The sequence below is a fragment of the Thamnophis sirtalis genome, unplaced genomic scaffold, assembly GCF_051295495.1.
Source record: "Thamnophis sirtalis isolate CommonGarterSnake01/CBP01778 unplaced genomic scaffold, rThaSir2_p1.2 scaffold_2, whole genome shotgun sequence".
Taxonomy (NCBI): Eukaryota; Metazoa; Chordata; class Lepidosauria; order Squamata; family Natricidae; genus Thamnophis; species Thamnophis sirtalis.
In genome coordinates, this window is record NW_028261382.1 from 42,370,529 (window position 1) to 42,387,797 (window position 17,269).

The window sequence follows — 17,269 nt, forward strand, 5'->3', positions numbered from 1 at the left end:
AACGACCGCAGGGATCCAGTTTAACAAAGGCGGCAAGAAACGGTTGTAAAACGGGGCAGGAGACTCGCTGGCCGAATTTCTCACTTAGCAACATTGATTTTGGGCTCAATTGTGGGGTTGTAAGTTGAGGATGATTTGTATATATATGTATGTATGTATGTATGTATGTATGTATGTATGTATGTATGTATGTATACACACACACACAATTGTGGGGTTGTAAGTTGAGGACGATTTGTATGTATGTATGTGTGTGTGTATACACACACACACTTATATATACACACACAATGCGATTTGTATGTATGTATGTATGTATATATACACACACACACACACACATATATACACAAACACACAACACACAATGCGATTTGTATGTATGTATATACACACACATACATATACACAGACAACACACACACACAATGCTATTTGTATGTATGTATGTATGTATTTATGTATGTATGTATGTATATACATATATATACACACATATATATATATATATATATATATATATATATATATATATATATATATATATATATATATGTATGTATACACATATACACACACACACATATATATATACACACACACAGACAGAAATATACACAAACACACACAAACAATGCGATTTGTATGTATGTATACACACACACACATACACAGACATACACAAACACACACACAATATGATTTGTATGTATGTACGTGTGTGTGTGTGTATGTGTGCCCGGGTTCGAATCCCAGTAAGGGTATGGCTAGCTGATGAGAGCTAAATAGCTTGAAATAGATCTATACTAGTCTCCCTTTATTTATTTATCAGCACAAATACAACACAAATGTAACAAAAAGGCAACAGTAAAAATATTGGGTTTCTGTCTGGATGGTCTCTTGTGACGAGCCGATGGACAGAGAAAGGAAGCAGTGACCTTCCTCCCATAGTTGGGCATACCAGGGGTTGTGACTTTAAATATATATATATATATATATATATATATATAGATAGATAGATAGATAGATAGATAGATAGATAGATAGATAGATAGATAGATATACACACACACACATATATATATATATATACACACACAGAGAGACATATACCACATATACATACATAGACACACACACACACACAGACACACACACAATGAAAACAGGCCCAGTGCTGCGCGGCGCAGGGATGGAGAAATGTGAACATTGGTTTTGGTCATTGGCCAACATGGCCCTCAACATCTGGAGAGCGAAGCCCTGCTAATAGGAGAGGCAGCCACGGTTCCTGTTTATTTCCCTGCCCCACTCCGCCCCCTTCGCCTGGACGGGGGGGGGGGGAGGGATGGGGGGGAGAGGAGGCCGAAGAGAATCTATTTTTAATTATTGTGTGTTTGCATCGAGGGGCTGGGGTGGGGGGTGAGGCTCAGGGACAGCTGCAGCCCCCCCTTTCTTCCCCCTGGCAGGCACGTTTGTGCCATACCTGTCCTGTTATCTGAGATGAGAGCCAGGCAGGGCTTTGGGGGGGGGGGGGATGCCCGGACGAACAAACTGTGGAAGAGGAAAAGTGGGAGAATAAAGGCTCTCTGGGATTTCCTTCGGCTAAGAAAAATGAGATGGGGCCAGGCTCTCTGGATGGACGAACAAAAAACATGGCTGCAATGAGAACATGAAGCAAGCGCTTCTTCGTTAAGTTCCTTCCTTCCTTCTACCCTTCCCTCCCTCCCTTTCTTCTTTCTCTCCTTTCCCTCTAATCCTCCCTCGCCTTTAACCCATCCTGCCTTCCTCTCTAATCCTCCCTCCCTCCTTTTTCTCTAATCCTTCCTTCCTTCTAACTCTCCCTTCTTTCCTTCCCTCTCCTCCCCTTTCATCCTTCTTTCCTTCCATCCCTCTCTCTAATCCACCCTTCCACCCATCCTTCTTTCTCTTCCTTCCTTTCTCCTTTTCTCTTTCTTTTCTTTCTTGATGTGAATGTCCACCTTTGCAGACATTTTAGAGTCATGATTTGGTCAAACGGAAGTAGCCGGTGGCGAAGGTTTACAGACATTGTACCGGGTTGGTGTTCAGTGAAGGTGCTGGCCTAGAAACCAGGAGACTGGGAGTTTTAGTCCTGCCTTGGCGTGAAAGCTGGCTGGGACACTTTGGGCCAATCACCAGGAGGCGGTGAGTTCTAGCCCTACCTTGGCATGAAAGGTGGCTGGGTGACTTTGGGCCAATCACCAGGAGACCGTGAATTCTAGCCCTACCTTGGTGTGAAAGCTGGCTGGTTGACTTTGGGCCAATCACCAGGAGACCGTGAGTTCTAGTCCCGTCTTAGCAATGAAAGCTGTCTAGGTGACTTTGGGCCAATCACCAGGAGGCGGCGAGTTCTAGTCCTGCCTTAACTATCGCTGGGTGACTTTGGGCCAGTCCTCCTCTCTCTCCCAACCCACCTCACAGGGGAAAACAGGAAGAGGAAGGGGGTGCTAGCTATGTTTGCTGCCCCTCTCGATTAATAAAGGCGGGATAAATATCTCATAAAAAAAAACCCACAGAAATAATGAGTTGGCGCTCCAGAGTTGGCGCCTTTTAAACCTCTGCTGCCCAATTGGCCTGGAGAAGTGGCACGGGGGGGGGGGGGGAGAAATAAAAATGCAGGGCGAAGGAACAGATGGTTCCAATTGCTGGAGGGGGGGGGAGAGGAAGGCAAGAGAGGACAGCTTTACCGAAAGGCGATCCATTTTCCTCTGACTCACCCCTTAAATGCGCCAGCGGAGAAAGGTGGTGATTCAGAGAGAGAGAGACGGCACTCCAGCGGGGCCCGGAGGAGGCCCGAAAGCGCGCACACATCTCTGTTTTCTTTCTAATTAGGGCTGTTTCTCATCAAACCCGCTCACTCACGCTAATGGAATTCCGCAGGAAATTCCCAGGACTCTAACTAACCAAGGCAACCTGTTTTCTCTTGTTTCCCCCCTCTTCCTTTCCTCCCCCCCCTTTGCATTTAACCCATTGGGGAATATTCACGCTCTGCAACACCAGCGCAGGGGTGCGTGTGAGCAAGCGTGGGAGGTATTTAATTTATTTGCACAGCCGTCCTTCGGTGCACAAGCCTGGATCTAGGCACAATTAGAGTGAACGAAGGCTGCAAAGCAAGCCATTGTGGCCGAGTTTCCGTTCTTTTTTTTCTTTTTTCTTTTAAAGGCCGTCATCGGGCCAATTCCACAGAGGTGGCCATCTCCAAGCTGCTCCACCAAGGACAAAAAGAGAGAGAAAGGAAAGAGCCAGCAGCTTCAAGCCGGCGCGCAGAGATTTATGAGAACATCAAGGCACCGTTGTGAAAAGTTTATATGCCCCGATAAATCTGACCAGCCTTTTTCTAATGGAAACGTGAGCCGAAGGGGTCAGAGAGAGACTCCCGTGGGACTGGTGATTAGACCCACTGAGGCATGGCTCTAGTGGTCAAATGGCCTGCAATAACAACAACAACAACAACAATCATGGGTCGACGAGAAGGAATGTGAAAAAATCGCAAAATAATAAAAATTCGAAATTCAACGATTATGGCACAAACCAGCAGTGGTAATTCCAGTGGTAATCGGCACACTGGGTGCTATTCCAAAAGCACTGGAATTACATTTAAAACAGTTAAAAAATTGACAAAATCACCATCCGTCAAATGCAAAAAGCCGCACTGCTTGGATCTGCACGCATATTACGAAAATACGTTACGACGTCCTAGGCCCCCTGGGTGGGGCCCGACTAGTAATCGATGCCAAATCCGGCGAAACAACTGGCCGCTGTGATACAAATCTGTTGTTGCGAATCATCATCATCATCATCATCCACCCTACTTGGAACAGCTTATATCCTCCGACGTTACCTTAACAGTTCCTAGGTCCTTGGTTAGGATTTGAGCTGTTGAGCTACCAACCAGCCCCAAAGGCTATGAATCTCACCAAAGATTAACCAGTAATAATAATAATAACAACAATGAGGAGGAGGAGGAGAAAGAGGAGGAGAAGGAGAAGGAGGAGAAAGAGGAGGAGAAGGAGGAGGAGAAGAAGAAGAAAAAGGAGAAGCAGCAGAAAACTTGGGTTGATACCTAGGACGCTGGCAGCAACCCATATCAACCATCAACACCAGTCAATGATATGTGAGATACATTTTTTAAATGTTCAGTTGACTGAGTTTCATGTTTGATGAATAAAAGAGATATAATAATAACCACGACTGTGATATCTGGTGTGTTGTGTTCTAAATGACGATCCGACTGATTTTTCGAATACAGACGGATCGTCATTAGGAACAAAACACGTCAGATAACACAGCTGTCGAAAACCGAAATGTACCATTTCTTGACATCGCGATACAAGATGCCAGAAAAAGAACTGGGGGGGGGCGGGATCACGAAATACCGTGACTTGGCCATCGAAACCACATGGCTATCGATGAAACATGTAAGAGTGATACCCATTGTTATCAGGACGCTTGGCGCCATGTCCAAGAATTTTATAAGATACATACATCAAGAAATTGCAGCTTCCTGCAATAATACCAGCAGAACTACAAAAAACTGCGCTACTCAGAACATCTTATATTTTAAGAAGGTACTTGGGTTGACACCTAGGAGGCTGGCAGCAACCCGTATCAACCATTAGCACCAGTTAATGGTATTTGTGAGGCATTTTTGAATGTTCAGTTGACTGAGTTTCATATGTAATGAAATCATCATCATCATCATCATCATCATCATCATCATCATCATCATCATCATCATCATCATCTTGTGGGATTTCCGTATACAAACGGACAAAATACTGGCGCATAATACACCAGACATCACACTGGTTGAGAAAAACAAGGTCACAATCATAGACATCGCAATACCCGGTGATAGCAGGGTCGCCGAGAAGGACCATGAAAAAATCGCAAGATACCAGGACTTAAAAATCGAAATTCAACGACTATGGCACAAACCAGCAGTGGTAATTCCAGTGGTAATTGGCACACTGGGTGCTATTCCAAAAGCACTGGAATTACATTTTAAAACAGTTAAAAATTGACAAAATCACCATCAGTCAAATGCAAAAAGCCGCATTGCTTGGATCTGCACGCATATTACGAAAATACGTTACGACGTCCTAGGCCCCTGGGTGGGGCCCGACTAGTAACCAATGCCAAATCCGGCGAAACAACTGGCCGCTGTGATACAATTGTATTACAATAATAATAATGATAATGATAATAGGAAGAAGAAGAAGAAGAAGAAGAAGAAGAAGAAGAAGAAGAAGAAGAAGAAGAAGAAGAAGAAGAAGAAGAAGAAGAAGAAGAAGATGATCCTAGGTCCTTGATTAGGACTCGAGCTATTGAGCTACCAACCAGCTCCAAAGGCTGTGAATCTCACCAAAGATTAACCACATAATAATAATAATAAATATTCAGATTTGCCTCTCCCAGATCCTTGGTAAGAATTCGATAGGTAGACAAAAATGCCAAACCCAGTCTGAACATCCAGCTGACTGTGCAATCATCAATAATAATAATAGTAATAATAATACTTTTAACTAAAGTAGCTCAGCCTGCCAAACATGAAAGTTCTCTTATAAAAATAAAATAAAAAGTAAAATAAAATAACCAGCAAAGGAAGAATGATAGATTGCAAAGCTGAATGAATCAACTGGGGAGTCAAATTTGTTTTAGGGGCCACTAAAATGCTCAGCCGCCAAGATTCGATCCCTCAACAGCCAAGACAGGAAGTCCCCTCCTCCTTCCGCCCAACATGCCAGCACACACGGTGTGAGTGTGCCAGCACTGAGCCTTGTGGGACAGGCCCACCAATAAAGCCAGAGAAGAAGGGGCTGGGAAACCGGCAGCCAATCTTGTATGCTGATAGGCAGAGTAGAGCAATGAAGATGATTTAGGGGGCTGCAGAAATTGGGGAAGAGGAGTATTGGGGGGGGGGGGAAGACATGATAGCAATGTTCTAATATCTGAGGGGCTGCCCTGAAGAAAAAAAAAGGGGGGGGGAGTATCAACCTGTTCTCCAAAGCACCCGAAGGCAGGACAAGAAATTAACCAAGGAGCGAAGCAATCTAGAATTAAGGAAATTTCCTACTGGTGAGAAGGACTTGTCTCCAGAAGTTGTGGGATGCTCCATCACTGGAGGTTTTGAAAAAGAGATTGGACAACCATTTGTCTGGAATGGTTATGTCCATTCTTCCCACCCTTACACCCAGCTACACCTCTTTTCTCCCTCCCAGGCCTTCCTTCCTTCCTTCTGTTTCTCCCACCGTTATACCCTTTTTTCCCTCCACGCGTCCTGCGTGGGATGGTCCTATGTGTCATTTCCAGCACACGTGCCATAGATTCAGGTATAGGATCTCCTGCTTGAGAAGGGGCCCTTCCTTCTCTTCCCTTCCCCTTCCTTTCCTCCCTCCCTCCTTCTCCGCAAACCTCAGTCCCTTCCAGCATTCATTATATTACCTAGTTTGGTCATGAAATGTTTGCAAAGAAATCACCAAGCATAGAGAGCAAGAAAAACCCCACAGTCATTCTTCTTCCCCTCTTCTTCCCAAACCCCCTTCTAGCATTGATGGACCTAGTTGCCTAGTTGGGTCATGAAACGCCTGCAAGAAAACCACCAAGTTTAGCACCAAGGACCCCACAATCCTTGTCGTCGTCCTCTTCTTCCTTCCCACCCCAAACACATCCCACTCTCTTCTAACACTGATGATAATACCTAGTTTGGTCATGAAACGTCTCCAAGCTCAGAGAGCACCAAGGACCCCGCAGTTCAACCCCAACCGAGAAAAGCCACCTAACTCCCAGGAATCCATTGGGAAAGTGGGTTCCAATTCAACTTTAGAGCCGGGCAAAGAGGCCGCTTACCTGAGAGGCCTTGGACGACCTTCTCAATCGGAGGCAAGGTCTCCTTGCGGGGGGGCCGGCCGAGCGATCCTTCTTGGGGGCTGAAAAGTCCAGAGCCCTCGGACAGTTTCTTACGGCCGCCGGCCGAGCCCGTGGAGCGGCAGCTGCCTATTGCACTGGTAAAAAGATTGGTGTGTTCGTCACTACTGGCCGGCTCGGAACTCGGAGTGAACCTCCCCAGCGGGAGGTTGGGAGGAGAATCGGAGCAGTCTATCTGCAAAGGGGTCTGTAATCCCAAAGTCCGGGGGCCGCTCTCGGCGGTCTCCCGCCGGGCCCACTGCTCCTCTCGCCCCAGCAGCCCCTTGGCGGGCGAGAGGTGCGGGCAAGCCATGTGGCAGCGGTGCTTCTCCTTATGCTTGTACCGCTCGCCCGCGGCCTCCTTGCCGAAACGGTAGCGCTTCAGGGACTCCAAGACCGTCCGCGAAGAGCCAGCGGGCGCCAAGGCCTCGAGGGACACCGGCAGCTGCTCCGAGGAGCGGTGCTCCCGGTGCTTGTGGCGGTGACGGTGTTTGTGCTCCAGCATCCAGCTGTAGGCCATCTCGGGCGGGACGCTGGGGTGGTAGGTGCTCATGGAGAGAAGCGGGGCCCGGCTGGCGGTCAGGAACGCCTCCTGGCGCAAGAGCTTGTGTTTCTTCTTGTGGTACTTGGCGGGGTTGAGGAGCAAGTGGCCGGCGTGCATGTAAGAGGGGGGAGGGAGCGGGGTGGTGAACGAAGGGGAAGGGGGAGGAGGGTAAAGGGTAGGGGGGTAGCGTCCGTAATAGCCCAAGCCAATGGGGGCCGCCAGGGGCGACGGAGAATAAGGCATGCCGTAGGAAGGGTAGAATCCGGTCCCGGAAAGTGGGAAACTGAGCCCGTGCATGAAGGGCATCTCGGCCATGGCTTCCCGCATTTTGGGGGGGCGCCCCCTCTTTTTCTTCAAGTCCGGCTTGCGGATGTAGTGCAAAGGGTCCAGGGAGAAGCTGGGGTGGCTGTAGATGCTGTTGAAGTTGATGCGGAAGATGGTGGGCAGCAGGTCCCGGGGGATGAAATGGTGGCTCCGGTGCGTGATGCGGATTTCGCTCAGCCGGCTGATCAGCTCCTCCAGCTCGGCCAGGAAATCGGGGTCCTGCCTGCCCCGCAGCTGCGGGAACTTCTTCTTCCGCTTGCGCTTGGGCCGCTTCAGTTTGTCGTAGGCCAGGTAGTCGTGGCCACGGCGCTTGCACTTGTGCTTGTGCTTGTCCTTCAGGCCGCCCAGGACAGCCGAGGCCTCGGGGGCCACCAGAGAGACGTGCTCGAAGGAGTGCCGGCGCTTCTTCGGCCCGCAGAACTTCTCCGCCCGGTCCGACGTGCTGTTGTTGTCGGTGCCGATGCCGCTGTCGCTGGGCACGGTCTCGTCACTGTGGGACTCGCTGATGGGTGACGGGGTAGCCTCCTTCAGGGACCCCAGCTCGCTCATGTGGGAAGGGGAGTTGGGGAAGAGGGTCGGCGGGGAGAGCCGCCTCCGGGCCCGCGAGGCCTTCCGCATCGCCAAGGTCTGAACCACGCTCCCTTGCCGGCTGTGCAGGTGGAAACAGGGCACCGAGTTGGGCTCCACAAAGCTCATGTCGCTGCTGATGGGGCTCTGCCCTCCGCTGGTGCCCGACGACTGGGAGCACACGGGAGACGGAAGAACCTCGGGGCTGCTACTGGGGCCAGATGGGAGCAAGGGGGCGCCTGCTTGTCCCAGCATCCCTCCGCTGGCCTGTTGGCCCGATGTCTCTAGAATGGCGAAATTCGAACCGGCCGCCAGAAGGCTGCTGAAGCTGGCTTTGGGCTTCCTGCCTCGTCTCTTCCCTATGTAGATGGTTCCTTTCTTGCTGACGTTGATCTGCTGGCCCAGTTTGGTGCTGAAGGTGGCCGCCAAGCTGGAGACGTTGGTGTGGGCTTTGGATTGGACTTTCCCCTTATTGGGATCCGCTGAGGAGGAGAGGATTTGGTTCAGGATCTTCTTCCTCTTAAGCGTCTTCATCTTGTTGATTTTCCGGATGATGGTTTTCACCAGCTGACCGTTGCTACGCTTGACTTCCTTGTGCTCCGGTTCGCCTTCTGGGTCGCTGGCGCTGCCCGTGCTCGAGTCCCCATTGTCCTCCGTGTTGCTGAGCTGGCTGTGGCTTTCGAAAAAGTCCCCGCTGGGTGGCGGCAGCAGTGGCTGGTCCCCGGCATCCTCCGACTCGTCTGCCTTTTCGGGCGTGACGAAAGGGGCGGCGGAGAGGACGGGCGGCTTCATCTTGATCCCCGAGCGGATCTGCCGCTTGGGGCGGCCTCGCTTCTTCGGGAAAGCTTGCCCCGCGAGGGTCTGGCGGTGGGAAGGGATCTCCACTTCTGGGTGCAAGACGGGCGGTTCCTGCTCTTCCTTGGACTGCAGCGAGAAGACTTTGGAGGCGGGGATTTTCAAGGCCTGTTTGGGCGGCCCTTCCAAATGGGGCATCTCCTTGGATTTCGACCGGTTGCGCTTGGACTTGTACATGTCGGGGAACAAATCGTCCGACAGACAGCCGGCGGACGTCGGCACGTGGGCGCTGTAGAACTTCCCTGGTTCCTTCTCCGCGCTGCCCAGCAGGGAGAGCGACTGAAGGCTGCTGCTTTTGCTCAGCTTGGGCAAATGGTATTTCAGGAAGTCGTGCTCAGCGAAGGCGTCCGGAGGGCCCGTGCCTTCAAAGAGCTTGGCCTGGTCCAGGCCACCGCTGGACAGCGGGCCGCAAGAGACTTTTTTTAAAAGCTCTGGTCTCTCTAACTCCAGCTCTTTGGGAGACCGGCAGGCTTTCGTCCAACGAGGCTTCCTCCCTTTCCGTTTCTTTAAGGGCTTGCCCAGGGAGTCAGTGCTACTGCTCCCCCTCAGGATCTCCAGGCCTTGCCTCGGTTTCCCTAAGGAGCTCACCGCCCCCATCTTTAGAAAGGGCTTGTTGTTGAAGAAGCTGGAGAAGCTGACCACCGAAGGGGAGATAGAAGCGTGGAGGTTGCCTTCGCTGACCAGGCTGGCTTTCTTCCCTGGGGTAGGACCCAGTTTCGATTCCTCCGCGCAGACCGAGTTGGGATTGCTCGTCTCCCGAACAACCCCTTTGCTTGTCGTGTACAAGCCGGGATTCCCCAGCCTGTTCATACCGGAGCGGGCCCCGTCGGAGGCGGACGGCGTCTTGCTGCTCTGTTCGGACAGGCTGTCTAAGAGATCCGGCATGTGGCTTGAATGCAACGGGTTGGAAGGGATCTGAGACAGAGCCGTTGGGGGGCTATGGGTTAGAGTAGCGACTGAGGCGGTTGGGGAAGGGGAGGGGAGGCCCCCCTCCCCTACGGCACTAAACGGAGACTTGGCGGTGGAGATTTCCGAAGCGCCTCCGGCGGTCCTGAATTCAGGAGAAGTGCAATACACCGGAAGATGCTTCTCTTGCTTGGAGGATTCGGACGGGCCCCTTTCGCTGGGGGAGGTTTCCTGTTGACCGCAAGCCCCATCTTTGCCTCCGCTGGAAACTTCTCGTTGGGGCGTCAATTTTTCCGGGAGACTGCCTTTGCTCTGTCTCGCCAGGTGCTTTTCGAATGGTTTACTGCCCCCAGCCCCGTCCTTCAGAAGCCCGGTGGGCACGTGGCTTTCCAGAGGGGCCGGGCCGCTGCCACAACACCGCTTGTAGGGCTCCGCCGGAAGGTTAGCGGTGTCAGCCTTCAGCGCCCCCAAGTCCTTGCCGGCTAAGCCCACCAAATTGGTGCTCCCCATCAATTTCTTCCCAGAGTCCTTCGAAGTCAGAGAGGCCATAATGCCCACCCCCATGTGTTTCTTGCTGGACTCTTTCGCCATCAACCCAATTGCGGGGCCGGCTGCTGATGGCTTCTTTCCAGAGTCTCTGTTAATCAATCCGCTCGAGGTCCCAAAACTCGGCAGCTTCTTCGCTGAGTCCTTGCTGACCGATCCCACTGGACCGTCGGACCCCAGGTGTCTCTTCGCAACGTCCTTATTAAATAATCCAACCGTACTTCCAGGTAATGGAAGCTTCTTCAGCGAGTCTCTATTAATCAATCCGGGCGGACTGACCATGCCGAGAGATTTTTTCCCGGGATCCCTGTTGACCAATCCGATGGGACTACTGGTCCCCAACAGCCTTTTCCCACAGTCTTTGCTGGCCATTCCAGACGGCGCCATGCTTGTCACAAGCAGGGGTTTCTTTCCGCCTTCCTTGCTGACCAGTCCGACCGGGCAGCTAAGGACGGATGGCCTTTTCTCATAGTCCTTGTTGGTGAGCCCAGCCATGCTTGGACAGGACCCTGGCTGTTTTTTGCTCCCATTTTCCTTACTAATTAAACCCCCGGAACCGCCACCGGTTCCTGGCGCTTTCTTGGCAAACTCCTTGTTGACTAAGTCGAGGCCGAGGGTGCCGCTTGAAATGGGTTTCTTTAGGAAGTCCTTGGTCGCGGTACCTGCGGCGGCCCCAGGCGTCGGCAGCTTCTTCCCAGACTCCTTCGCAAATCCGGAGAGGACTGTCATGGGAGGCTTCTTCTGCTTTGGTTTGGAAGACTTTGCCGGAGGGCAGGTCGAGACCAGCTGGGCCAGTTTCTCCGTTACCGTCGGGGGCCCGTTGGCCTGGGCTCGCTCTTTCAAGTCGGGTTCGCGGCTGCCGATGGGAGTGGAGAAGGCCGTCTTCGCGTACTCCAGCCCGTCCGGATGCAGCGGGGAAAGCTTCTTCAAAGCCGGGCTGCTGGCTCTGGCTCTGCTCTCGGCAAGCAAGCTTTCCACCGTCGCTGGGCCGGCCTCTCCGCTTTTCTTGTACAGCTTCGAGGGGTCCTACAAAACAAGACAGAAACAAAACACTTTAAAGCATCCCGCGTTGTGGAGAAAACCATATACTTGTTATCAAAACCAAATAATGCGGCAGACTGGGAAATACAAACGTCACGCTGCCGGGATTAGATCGTTATTATTTTGCAAACCACGTTATTGACAATGTGAACCCAAGTCTTGCTCACAAATATTTTAAGACTGGAAAGTGTGGACAAGATAAGGGGGGGGGGAACACATCTGGAAAGGCAGAGTCTTTCTTCCTCAAGGGAAGAAACATAGTCCGGTTGTCTTTTGAAAAAGCACCTGTAAGACAGTCATGACCTGGATGAGTAAGAATCTCCCGCAGACTGAAAGCAGGGGGAAAAAAAGACTCATTGTGACAGAAGTCTTATTTTCTTTTTTCTTTTTCTTTTTTAAAAGATAAAAGCTTTAAGCATGTCGTCTCAGGACAGAAATAAAAACTCTACTGGTAGAATGCAGGAAAGAAATGAAAAATCGTTCAGAATATAAATATATGTATGTGTGTGTGTGTATGTATGTGTATACACACTTTATATATGTATATAAAGTGTTATGTCAAAGCACCTGTTATGCCCAAATACAACAAATGCACAAATGCACCACAAATAAACACACACACACACGCACACTTCAATCAATACTTGTGATAGGTCGGCAGTAGCTGGAGTATCCCAATTATGGCCAAAGTATAACAGAATGGAAATCTAGTGATTCCTTACTACATTGTAGGAAAAACAAGGAGAAGGGCAATCGTAGGGCCCTGAGCCCCTCAACCTGCAAAACTAGTTGCTGGATGGGGCTATAAAGAATTTGAAAAAAAAGAGATACTGGGAAAACCCCCCCCCCAATTCTTACGTTTTTCTCCTCTTTACAAAGATCTCTTCCTATTTAAAAACGCATCTATACGTCCAACTCCTGATTGAAAGGAATTCCCTGATTTATCCATGTTGCTAATTAATGTTTCATTCGTAGGTCCTTGAGCATGTTGGGGGATTTCCAGAGTAGAAGGAAATAAAAAAGAAAGAAAGACCTGACTATTTAACTGGAGACATAATTTAGTGTAGGCAAGGAGGCATAATTAGGGAAGGAAAGGAAGCCTATAAAACAAACACACAGGCACACACTTACTGGAATTGTGCCATAAATGCTCTACCAGGAGCCACAAGGCTTAATCTGACATGCTGGTAGGAAGATGGAAGCAAAATGGAGCAAGTAAACTGACTAAAAACCCAGAAACTAGATGCATGGTTTTATAGATAGATAGATAGATAGATAGATAGATAGATAGATAGATAGATAGATAGATAGATAGATAGATAGATAGATAGATAGATAGAGATAGATAGATAGATAGGAGAGAGAGATGGAGAGAGAGGTGGGGGGGACCCAGAGTTCATGTGATCACCTTTTGTGACCTTCCGACAAACAAAATCGATGGGGAAGCCAGGCTCGCTTAACAACCAGGTTACTAACTTAGCAACTGCAGTAATTCACTTAACAACTGTGGCAAGGAAGGTCATAAAATGAGGCGAAACCCACTTAACAAACATCTCACTTAACAAGAGAAGTTCAGGCTCATTGTGGTCATAGGTTGAGGACTAGGTATTGGGAAGGTTTTGAATCTGAAGAACACAAGAAAAGGACTTCCTTGTGTTATTTACGCACCTCACTTCTAAAAAGGTAAAAGTTCCCCTCGCACATAATATGTGCTAGTCGTTCCCGACTCTAGGGGGCGGTGCTCATCTCCGTTTCAAAGCCGAAGAGCCAGCGCTGTCCGAAGACGTCTCCGTGGTCATGTGGCCGGCATGACTCAACGCCAAAGGTGCAAGGAACGCTGTTCCCTTCCCACCAAAGGTGGCTCCTATTTTTCTACTTGCATTTTTTTTACCTGCTTCCGAACTGCTAGGTTGGCAGAAGCTGGGACAAGGAACGGGAGCTCACTCCGTTATGCGGCGCTGGGGATTCGAACCACCGAACTGTCTGATCGACAAGCTCGGCATCTTAGCCACTGAGCCCTTTTCTGAAAAGGTAAGCAGTAGTGGAAAGCTGGTCCCAGATACAAGATACGACAGTGTGATGCATCGTGATTTTGCTTTATTCTGATTTTTTAGAAAAAGGACAGATACCCAGCTCAAAATGCCAACTGCACGATCTAACTATTTTTTTTTTAAAGAAAAACAACTTTTAAATCACACGGTACATACTGTCTGCAAAATGAAACCCAATCGGATAATCCAAGCAAATCATATCGACACTTCAGAAAATGTTTAACCGAGCAATAAGCAAACAGGAAATAAAACAGACCGAAAGAAGCCCGCCACGCTGCGAGAACGCGGCTGCCTGTTCGGGGGACAAACACTGATGTGGGAACCAAACCCACAACAACAAGTGGTTTGAAGGGATTTTTTTTTTTAAAGTGAAAAAGCTGTAACAAAACAATCACTTGGGTTTTGGGTCGATCTATTGATGTTTGTGGGGTTTAAAATATTTCCGTATTTTAAAAAGATAAATTATTGAGATAGTCCACTAACGAGCAGAGTCATCTTGGGAATCCCCTAGGTAGCCTAACGAAGAGAAGGAGTAAGGGGAGACATGATAGCAGGGTTCTAATATTTTTTGGGGGGGGGGGCTGCACCAAAGAAGAGGGGTCTGCCTATTCTCCAAAGCACCTGAAGGCAGGAGAAGCAGCAATGGACGGAAACTAACCAAGGAGAGAAGCAACCTAGAAATAAGGAGAAACTTCCTGACAGTGAGAACAATTAACCAGTGGAACAGCCTGCCACTGGAAGTTGTGGGTGCGCCATCACTGGAGGTGTCCCAAATTGCAAAACCATTTATGTGGGATGATCCAGATAGTTCTTGATTTACGACCCCATTTGAGACCAAAATGTCTGTGCTAAGCGAGACTGAAGTACATTTTGATCCAGTTTACAATTACAAAACTGTTCTTGCCACAACTGTTAAAGAGAATGACTCGTTAAGCGAATCTGGCTTCCCCATTGACTTGGCTGGTCAGAAGGTCACATGCCCCAGCACCCTGAACCGTCATAAGTATGAATCAAGGGGGGGTGGATTTTGATCACGTGACCATGGGGATGCAGCAACGGTTGTTGAGTGTGATCAACCGTCCTTTCTTCAATGACGTAGTCACTGAAGTCAACAGTTCACTGAATGAACTGCTTTAAGTCGAGGATTACCTGAAAAAGGAACCCTACCACTGCCAGGGGGTTAGACTAGAAGACCTCCAAGGTCCCTTCCTTTCCAAATCTGAAACGTTCACCTTCAAGCTGGACAGGCCTCTCTGGAGTCCCAGCACGTAAGGGAGGGTAGAATCCCACACCAGCTCAAGAATGGTAGCTACTACTTAGAGCAGGAAAGGCAACTTCAGGAAATCTAGATATCTAGGTTTGGATACCTAGATCTAAATATTTGCTTGAGGGCCAAAGAATGGAGGCCTTTGAACTCTGGTGCTGGAGAAGAAGACTCCTGTGAGTCCCTTGGACTGCAAGGCCATCCAACCGGTCAGTCCTAGAGGAGATCCACCCTGGCTGCTGTTTAGAAGGCCGGATCCTGAAGAGGAAACTCAAAGACTTTGGCCACCTAATGAGAAGGAAGGATTCCCTGGAGAAGAGCCTCATGCTGGGAAGGATGAAGGGCAAAAGAAGAAGGAGGGGACGCCAGAGAAGGAGGTGGCTGGATGGAGTCACTGAAGCAGCCGGCCTGAGCTTCAATGGACTCCAGAGGATGGGAGAGGACAGGAAGGCCTGGAGGAACATTGTTCATGGGATCCCAATGGGATGCGGGGAGAGAAAGAGTGAGTGAGTGAGAGAGAAAGAGAGAGAGAGAAGGAAGCGAGACTGGCATCCAGCCGAGCTTGGCCTGGTGGCAGCTGCTCCCCCGTGCAAATTCTCATCAGAAACCTACAAGGGCTGTGATGCTTCACTCTTTGCTCAAGGAGAAAGAGCCAGCAGCTGAAGAGGCAGCCGCAGTCTGTGGCACTGGAGCCGAAATGACTGACAAACCCATGCGCGTTTTCCCAAAATAGGCACCCGGCGTGCTCCGGGGCTCCCTTACATGGCCAAAGGAACACGTTTCAAGCTGAAATTCTCGGCCTGGTCCAGCGAGGCACCCTCTCAAGAGCCAAAACAGGATTCTGATGGGGCTACAGAGCTGGTTTGGTGGGGTTTTCTAAAATAATAACAATAATAATAATTTCTTCTAACCGGCCACCAGCTGTATTCGCTCGGTCTGTGGCTTTCATTTTCTCCTGCCAAACTTCAGAGCGGGAGTGGGGGGGGGGGGGTCACAGGCCCAGAAGGTATTATATTTTACTTCCTCTTGTTGCGGTTGGGTGGAGAAGGGGAAGGCGGCTTTAGCCGTCATTGGCATGGCAACCTCTCTCGAAATTATAACCCAGCCCTTCCACAAAGTCACCAGGAACTCACTGGAGGACCTCTGTCAAAAATCAGCAGGTAGAAACGGGTGGGTGGGTGAGGGCTTGGAGTTGTGTGTGAGGAGGGTGGGATCTGCATACACAATTTTCTTGGGTTATTGTTGTTGTTATTATTATTATTATTATTATTATTATTAAAATCTCTTAAGCATTCAGGATGTCACTTAAGGAAATAAGATTATTTGGGGGAATTGTGCATGATGTCTATAAATCGTCTCCTTGTCAATCCAAAAGAGCAACTGGGGATTAACAAACTTATCTTAAAACCTGCCACGAAATAGAGCAGTGATCCCCAACCCCCGGTCCGCGGACCGGTGCCGGGCCGTGGAGTACCTGGCACCGGGCCGCGCAGCGGCCGGGGGCCATGATCGCTGCAGCGGCCGGGGGCCATGATCGCTGCAGCGGCCGGGGACCATAGTTTCTTTCTGTATGCAAATTAGGGCTAACTGGCACAAGGGGTGTTACTGGACCGCTGGTGGCACTCTGACGTCACCAGCGGCCCACCGCCCCCCTGTGTCCAGCGCCGCCCTTCTCATTCCTTTTCAGCGCTTCAGCGCTGGCCGATTCCTGAAAAAAACCTAAGAGCGCCTGCGCAGCTACGTAGGGCTAGCGTAGACAGCGCTAGTAGCGTAGCCTTGCGTAGGCGCAGTTTGTGCTACGCTATCTATGCTAGCCATACTGAACAATCAATGTGTCGTCGCGAACAACGCCCCCCCACCCCTGTGCGCGCTCAGCGGGCCACGGTAAAATTATCAAAGGCTGACTGGTCCGCGGCGATAAAAAGGTTGGGGACCACTGAAATAGAGGACAGCTGTCATATGAGCAGAGAGGATTAACAAAAGGTTTAAGTTTCTTTCCCCACCTGACTTCAAGCCTGCTTTATTTATTTATGTCTGTGCAGGCAGTCCTCAACGTAGGGCCACACAATTGAGCTCAACGTTTCTGTCACTAAGCGAGACATTGGTTAAGTTTGCCCTGTTTTTACGACCTGTTTACGACAGAGTTGTTAATAGCAATGGACTTATATACCGCTTCACAGGGCTTTTACAGCCCTCTCTAAGCGGTTTACAGAGTCAGCCTCTTGCCCCCCCAACAATCTGGGTCCT

The 17,269-nt window shown here is 49.8% G+C and overlaps 1 protein-coding gene across 1 annotated transcript in view; it reads right to left on the minus strand.

Annotated features, from left to right (window-relative positions):
* Positions 1-17,269, minus strand: part of LOC106538172 (histone-lysine N-methyltransferase ASH1L) — a 71,010-nt gene that overhangs the window by 39,069 nt on the left and 14,672 nt on the right. The window contains exon 3 of the mRNA XM_087705146.1: positions 6,868-11,692. Coding sequence (XP_087561272.1) covers positions 6,868-11,692 — 4,825 coding nt within the window. The remainder of the gene's footprint in view (positions 1-6,867; positions 11,693-17,269) is intronic.